Source organism: Biomphalaria glabrata, chromosome 14 (genome assembly GCF_947242115.1).
Source record: "Biomphalaria glabrata chromosome 14, xgBioGlab47.1, whole genome shotgun sequence".
Lineage (NCBI taxonomy): Eukaryota > Metazoa > Mollusca > Gastropoda > Planorbidae > Biomphalaria > Biomphalaria glabrata.
Window position 1 is genome coordinate 3098964 of NC_074724.1, and position 7510 is coordinate 3106473.

General features: G+C 35.3%; 1 protein-coding gene across 2 annotated transcripts; it reads right to left on the minus strand.

The window, feature by feature from the left end:
- Positions 1–5186: 5186 nt before the first annotated feature.
- Positions 5187–7207, minus strand: LOC106053076 (uncharacterized). 2 transcript variants are annotated; one of them, XM_056010815.1, is made up of 4 exons: positions 7132–7207; positions 6767–6842; positions 5737–6211; positions 5187–5302 (listed from the first exon to the last, which is right to left on the minus strand). In XM_056010815.1, the coding sequence occupies exons 2-3, from the start codon at positions 6812–6814 to the stop codon at positions 5741–5743; spliced, it is 519 nt and encodes a 172-aa protein (XP_055866790.1). In that variant the 5' UTR covers positions 6815–6842; positions 7132–7207; the 3' UTR covers positions 5187–5302; positions 5737–5740. The 2 variants fall into 2 exon arrangements, with proteins under 2 accessions (XP_055866790.1, XP_055866791.1); XM_056010816.1 differs by lacking the exon at positions 7132–7207 and adding an exon at positions 6989–7100.
- Positions 7208–7510: the final 303 nt, after the last annotated feature.

Sequence of the window (7510 nt, forward strand, 5' to 3'; positions counted from 1 at the left end):
TCACCACCATAGTTTGCTTAAAAAATTAAAAAATTTCGGCATTAATGGTTCACTGCATCAGTGGATAAAAGATTTTCTGATAGGGAGAGAACAAACTGTAATAATAAATGGCTCTAAATCAACACCGATAACAGTAAACTCAGGTGTACCTCAAGGAACAGTCTTGGGTCCACTACTATTTTTAATTTACATAAATGATTTACCAAATTGCATTACTTCAGGAACAAAAGTCAGATTATTTGCAGACGATTGCATAATATATAGAACAATAAAAACAACACAAGACACATATATTTTACAAAGAGAATTAGATGAATTACAGAAATGGGAATCAAATTGGAGCATGTCTTTCCACCCAGAAAAATGTCAGTTGTTAAGAGTAACAAAAAAACTAAAACAAATTAATTCCACTTATCTTATTCATGGCAAACCAGTAACACAGACTAAAAACGCAAAATACCTAGGTGTTATAATAAATGAAAAACTGTCATGGAATCCACACATTGATGAAACTACAAAAAAATCAAACAAAAGTTAACAAAAATTAAAAGAAATTTCTATAAATCAAATAAGCACAAAAAACTAAAATGTTATTTAACCTTGGTTAGGCCAATAATAGAATATGCATCCTCCGTTTGGGAAACAAGAAAACATTAAAAAACTGGAACAGACACAAAATAGAGCAGTGAGATTCATAACAAACGAATATTCACAATTGACTAGAGTAACACCTTTAGTAAAATCACTAAATTTAGAAAGCCTTCAGGACAAAAGGCTCAAAAGTAAAGTAGCAATCATACATAAAACACTGAACCATAATCTTCAAATACAAAAACAAAATTTAATAAAATACTCTGAAAGACACAAAGATAAAGGCACATTCCTCGTCCCATATGCTAGGACAAATTTGTACAAACACTCCTTCTTCCCTAGTGCTATTAGAGCATGGAATGGGTTGCCTGAGCTAGCCAGGAAAACCAGTGACTTGGCAGAATTTAAGTCATTGGTTAATATGCATGACTAAATGCATGACGCGTAGGACGTAATCATCTTCTTTTTTGAAGTAACGTCTGTATTATATAAGATAAGATAAAATAGTAGGGAGGGGTGAGTTGATTATATTAAAATTTTCCAATCGCATAAAACTTTTTTTGGCAAGGTAGTGATTTTAAACAATTTTCCTCTTTCTGCAGAGTACCTAAGTGATATCGTGTTATGCAATTGAGTCACAAGATAAGTTAATCCATATTAGACCAAAACGTTTGTGCTAATAATTTGGTTGAGTAATTATGAATATTTACACCATCACTATCAACCAGCCATTCAATACAACCACGTCGGCAACACGTTCACCTGACACAGATTTGTATGGCGGGAACTACGAATGTAGTTTTTGATAGTTAACACTTCACAACTTCTGATATTCGTTCTGATAATACTAAAACCTGTCTTTTTTTTTACCTGCATTTCTTACCAAACACATGACCCAGAGATGAACCTTTTATGCGCCTTAGCACTGACCTGCAACGTCACAACCTGTGGGCAGTGGAGACCAATAGCTCTTTGCCACGTCGTACAGTCGTGCACAACGAGCTACTGGTGTAATTTGCCCACAAGTTCTGACGTCGTAGGTCAGTGTTGATGCCAGCTATAACGATTGGTCTCGCCTCCACACAAACTCTATAATCTTAATTTTCTTTGCTCCATTTCGATTAATTTTAAATTTACGTTATTTCTTTAACATGAGAAACTATAGGAAGTAACATAAATTTCTTGTACATATACGCAAAGTTCGTAAATCTTTATTGTTAGTAAAAGTACTCTGATTAACTGAATGTAGGCCTGTCGAAGCAGGGATATTTGATATTGTGTTGGTTGTTCTGGGGTTGACGATCCTTGTATCATTTTCTGCCTCTGGTGGTTTCAATAGTTAGGTAGTATGTCTTTGATTAATAGTAACTCTATTCCTATTATTATGCTTTTAGGTTAATCACTTTTCAATTGTTTATGATTTAATACTTGTGAATTATGAGAACTTACAAATTAAAATATATAAAAAGAAAAAAAAAGCCCACAAAAGAGGCAAGAGGGCCCATAAAAGAGGCATATAAAGCCCAAAAAAAAGAGGCCCAAGGCCCAAGGATTCCGATGAAGATAAAGCTAAATGTGAATAGCGCAAGTTCTGAGGTTTCCTATAAAAAAAATCGAGAAAGAAGAACTCTCTGGACATAAAGAATGACAGATCCTTCCGAAAGAATCCCAAAACTTCGTTCGTCTACAACACAGGACAATGGACAACCCAGTGATCGTCAAGTTTGAACAGTTTATGAGCAATTTTAACGTGAACTGTTGTGTGAACCTTAAACTTATGTTAGTGTCTTATATGTTGTTGGCAATGTAATCTCTTCAGTACTGAATAAACATAAAAAAAGCATATGAGCAGATATCTTAAAATTAACTAAAATTGAAAGTGGATTCATAATTGTTAAAAATACTGTAATAGGCTATTATCTAAGTAAGGCTTTTTTTTTTAATATGCTTATTTCTTTACTGCTAAATTTCTATCTATTGTTCATGTCTAGATTATGACATCAGGCCAAACCATCAGCCCGCAAGGATTCCTATGATGACAAAGCTAAAATTGAATAGTGCAAATTCTGAGTTTTCCTATAAGAATGAAAAAAAAATTGTTAGTCCTAAATCAGGGTTGAACTTAGGAATAGGCAAACTAGGCAGCAACCTAGGGCCTCATATTGGTGGGGCTTCGCACAGGACTAAGAAAAGTTTTGTTAAAACAATTGCAAATCTCAAACGTAGTAGAGCACTAAGCCTCTATGTTTACTAGTCTAACTTTCTCTCGACTACGGATATTGCGATAAATGAATTTCAGTTATTTGTCGATTTTGGATAGAGATGGTCAGGTTATAAATAAACTGCGCAATTTTAAAAAAATATATATATCATCTACATTTGAACACTTTTCTTTTTAATCTTATAGATTACAGACGTTACTTCAAAAAGAAGATAATTACGTCCTAAGTTTCATTTGTCAATCTAGTCACGCATGTTAATCAATGACTTAAACTCTGCTAAGTCGTTGGTTTTCCTGACTGATTCCATTTTCTATTGGCATAAGGGAAGAAGAAGTACTTGTAAGAATTTGCTCTAGTGTATTGAATAAGAAATATGCCGCTATCTTTTTGAGTATTTCATTAAGTTTTGTTTTTCTATTTGTAAATTATGGTTCAATGTTTTATGTATTATAGCTACTTTACTTTTTATTCTTCTGTCCTGAAGTGTCTGTAAGTTAAGTGACTCTACTAATGGTGTTACTCTAGTCAAATTTGAGTATTTGTTTGTTATAAATCTCACTGCTCTATTTTGTGTTTGTTCTAATTTCTTTGTATTTCCTTGAGTTGAGGGGTCCCGAACAGAGGATGCATATTTTAATATTGGACTAACTAGGTTAGACTTGTACATTTAATCAAAATATTACATTGACATTTTTTAGCTTTCGTAAATGTTTCAAAGGATAAGCAATTTCAGCTGATTAAAAAGTTTGACCTATTAAAAAAATAAAACACACACACTCGCACAAAACAATAAAAGCATTTAAAAATACATTTATAAAAAGACAATAACTCTATTTAACAACTGAAAATAAAGTATCAAAAAAATAATTAAAAATATTTTTTTATGCCTTAGCGGGTATCAAACTCGTAATTCAGTCTTTGAGATCAAAGTCCCAACGACCTTAGTTACTGAACCAAAGTTATAATTGTGTAAATGTGTATTTATCGATACTTTCCTTATATAAAACAAGATCTAGTTCTACCTAAACTTCTAATTTAGATTTTGAGATCCGTATCCTGGTCTCATCATCCACCAAGGTTCCATGAAGTTGTGACATGAATAGAGGTATTATAAAAAATAAAAAAGAAAAACTTGTTAAAGTTCACCCTAGCTACAAAACTGTTAAAAATCTAGTTTTATATTTATACCTTTGACTTCTTGAAGCAGAATGATACATAAACATTTGAGATAAAAAGTATCCTCGATGTCCCACTGCGAAGTATCACGATATCTCACTAAGATGTCATATCTCACTAAGATTTCATATCTCACTAAGATGTCGTATCTCACTAAGATGTCATATCTCGCTAAGATGTCATATCTCACTAAGATGTCATATCTCGCTAAGATGTCATATCTCACTAAGATGTCATATCTCACTAAGATGTCATATCTCACTAAGATGTCATATCTCACTAAGATATCTTATCTCACTAAGATGTCGGGTGCACACCTTGAGGGACAGTGAACGGTACGTGATCAAGCATTGAGACTAAACACCTTGTGTGATTTTCACAGAAATTAAATGTTGGACGCTATTTTTTTTTAAATTCTAGTTTGTTCGCCTTGCTGTTGCTTTCTCTTTTAGCAGATATCTGGTTCTTCAGTCTGAGCTGTCTCAGTGCTTATCTACCTGTTAGGGGCCTAGAAATTAAATTGGGTCCAGGCCGTGTGGTGGAGCTGTGCTGAGCCAGTGTTTGATGTTGTCGCTCTATAGGAGTGTTTAGCGGTCAAAAGTAGCTTCGGCTTTCTGGCATGGACACTATTAATTAAAATGCGATATCATTATAATGCACTTACAGCCTCTATGTAAAGAAAGTAAAGTCCCCCTTTCAGATCTTGCGGTCTATAGGGCAGATGATGTAAAAGGTCATTTGTTTCCTACGGCTAACGAGGGAATCATGTGGCCAGCATAACGACCAACCGCCTTTACTTTTTCCTAACTAATGTCAAGTATCCATTACAGCTGGATGGACTCAGGGATAACGAAATTAAAAATTACATTCTTCAAGAGGGTTCGAACCCGGGACCCTTCATCGCGCTTGGGTGTATAATTTATTTAGTATATAAATTATAATTCGGATCTAGTCTATGTTTTTGAGAAGCTTGAGTTCACGAAGAAAGAAAATACTTGAAATTTTTATTTCTCATTAACTTGTATGTACAAAGGAATCGTATCATAGTGTTAGATACACATTTAACAGCTCACTGATACTCATTGTTTGTTACCAGTGTATCTAGCAGTGTCACAGTCAGGCACATGGGAGATTTGACAACCTTTTCATGCAATGCCTGATATAGGATAATATAAAATAAACAAAACTGGCGCAATGTCTTGTTATTGAAGTACTTTATTTTTTTTCTGAAGTATTACTAAATCGAATAATAGAATTAAACTTGTAACAATGTCTTTTTCCTCTGTGACATCTGTCTTGTACAAACCAATAACCTGTTAGTATAAAAACAAAATGTTTACGATTTGAACAAATACCACTTTCAAATATAGTAAGGTACACTTTATGTTGTATCAGTAGATTTATGTCTGACATGAAAGGATAGTAACCCGATCACAATGACGATTGGGCTCCATGATGACCTGTGAGTAACCCCAAACTAAAACTTTATGGCCACTTAGGTTCTAGAGCTACAAAAACCTTCATACGGGGAACAGTACCAGGAAAAAGAAGAGACAGAGATAGCGATTAGAAGACGCTAAAGAATGGAAGGGCCTGTCACTTCTCTCCAAGGAATAAAAGAGAGGAATGAAGAAAGGCGGTCGACAGATCATGTGTGTTGCCCCAGTTGTTCAGCAGACTAAAGGATAGGTGAAGGTGACTAACCGGTCAGTACCTACTTTATACTTTACCTATTACTTATACTTACCTATTTATCTACAAGCCAAAAAGTCGTTTGTGTTAAAGATCTGATCGTGGTTGAAGTCCAGGTCTTTGAATAAAAGGTTGAATGCGAGCTCCCACTCCTGGTTTGGGTTAAAAGTGCTAACAAACTGTTTGTATTCCTTCCTGGTCACGGTGTAGTCGTTATTAGCGTCAGTGCCTGATGCCAACAAGTCTGAGAAGATGACGTACCGGATGTAGTAGTTGAAATCCTTGTCTTCCATGACGCCGTCTCTGTCAGAGTCCACGCGAATGAAACGATCTTTTAGCACCGACTGTGTCCAGAGGTCGTACTGCCGGACAGAATGCAACAGGAAATCTTTGGTCACGTATTTCGTTTGATAGTACTTGATCATGGCAGACGACACGGCCTTGTAAAGCTTGAAGACGTTGTCCTGGTCGTAGACTGAGTACGACTTCCGGTACTGGTGAAGAGCTTTCTCATAGTCCTGGCAGGAAGTCTGAAAAAAGTGTGAAATTGTATGGATTGTTAAATAAAGCCTAATTGTTTTTACAATTCTGATCAATACAAATCACGAACAGATCTTCAACACTGGCGAACCATACAAATATGTTTATATGTATGTATGTCTTTGTCTGAGAGATTTGGAAAGAATTTTCATGTTACGAAGTTATCCTGGAGGTCCACATATACTTATGTATACTAATGATGTTAGGGCTAGGTGCTTTATAAATTTCCTTCAAATGTGTCATTGGCCCCATGATAGCTCAAAGAAATTCGTAGTGCAGTTGAAGCGAATCACTGTAAATTGATCGTGCATTGGTGACAAAACTTTTGAGGGATAGACAGACAGACAGACAGGCAGACAGACAGACAGATAGACAGATAGATAGATAGATAGATAGATAGATAGATAGATAGATAGATAGATAGATAGATAGATAGATAGATAGACACAGATGGATAGATAGATAGATAGATAGATAGATAGATAGATAGATAGATAGATAGATAGATAGATAGATGTATTGATCTTATTCCTTACTGAACTTACTTGATTGATTGACACGACACATACCACTAGTAAGACGTACAACTGCATTGTTCTGTCGACGAGCCAAGGGATACAACTGAAAATAAAAACTACATTAATCATATACTTAAAGACAACGCATTAAAGAAATTCTAAATTGCTTAATTTCGTCCTCTCAAACTTTTTTAACGAGTCAGAATGTGCCCCAAGTGTTGGCCACTTGTCCGGGCTGCCACCCACTACCTATTATAATGGTTAAAATTTAACTATGGTCCGCTTCTGCCTGGTATTGAGCATTTCTCCTATACAGAAAGTTTGACCATCAATCTGCGACAAGGCTGGAACAGTAGACCTAATCATTAATTTTCATAAAGAATACTACATACCTTCAAATCAGCAATCTCAATTTCAGCAATAACAAACGAGCCAAGCAAAACAGTGTGTTTGTCTTGTATGTTCTCTTCGGCTAATGAATCTTAATATCACACGTTCATAAACCTGGGGATTTACTCTTAGATAGAAATGAAGACCGATGGTTCTCAAAAGAAGTCAAGTATGTGCCCTTTACTCTAAAGTTATTGGTACCCAGCACTTTTCGACCTGGGGATAATAGAAATTTTCGATACATTGTATTAGTGGTCGAAATTTCCACGGCTCCATTGTTCACTATGAATAGAAGCTTCAAGGCCCGTAAGCAGGGTCGGAACTGATTCGCTGGCCGCAGTTTGGACATATCAGTCTTAGAAGCTATCGTTACAATCACAA

Excerpts from the sequence above, each read along its gene's own strand:
- LOC106053076 (XM_056010815.1), bottom strand. The coding sequence starts at position 6,814 with ATGCAGTTGTACGTCTTACTAGTGGTATGTGTCGTGTCAATCAATCAA. Across the intron at positions 6,212-6,766 it reads GTGTCGTGTCAATCAATCAA|ACTTCCTGCCAGGACTATGA; the intron begins GTAAGTTCAGTA and ends CACTTTTTTCAG.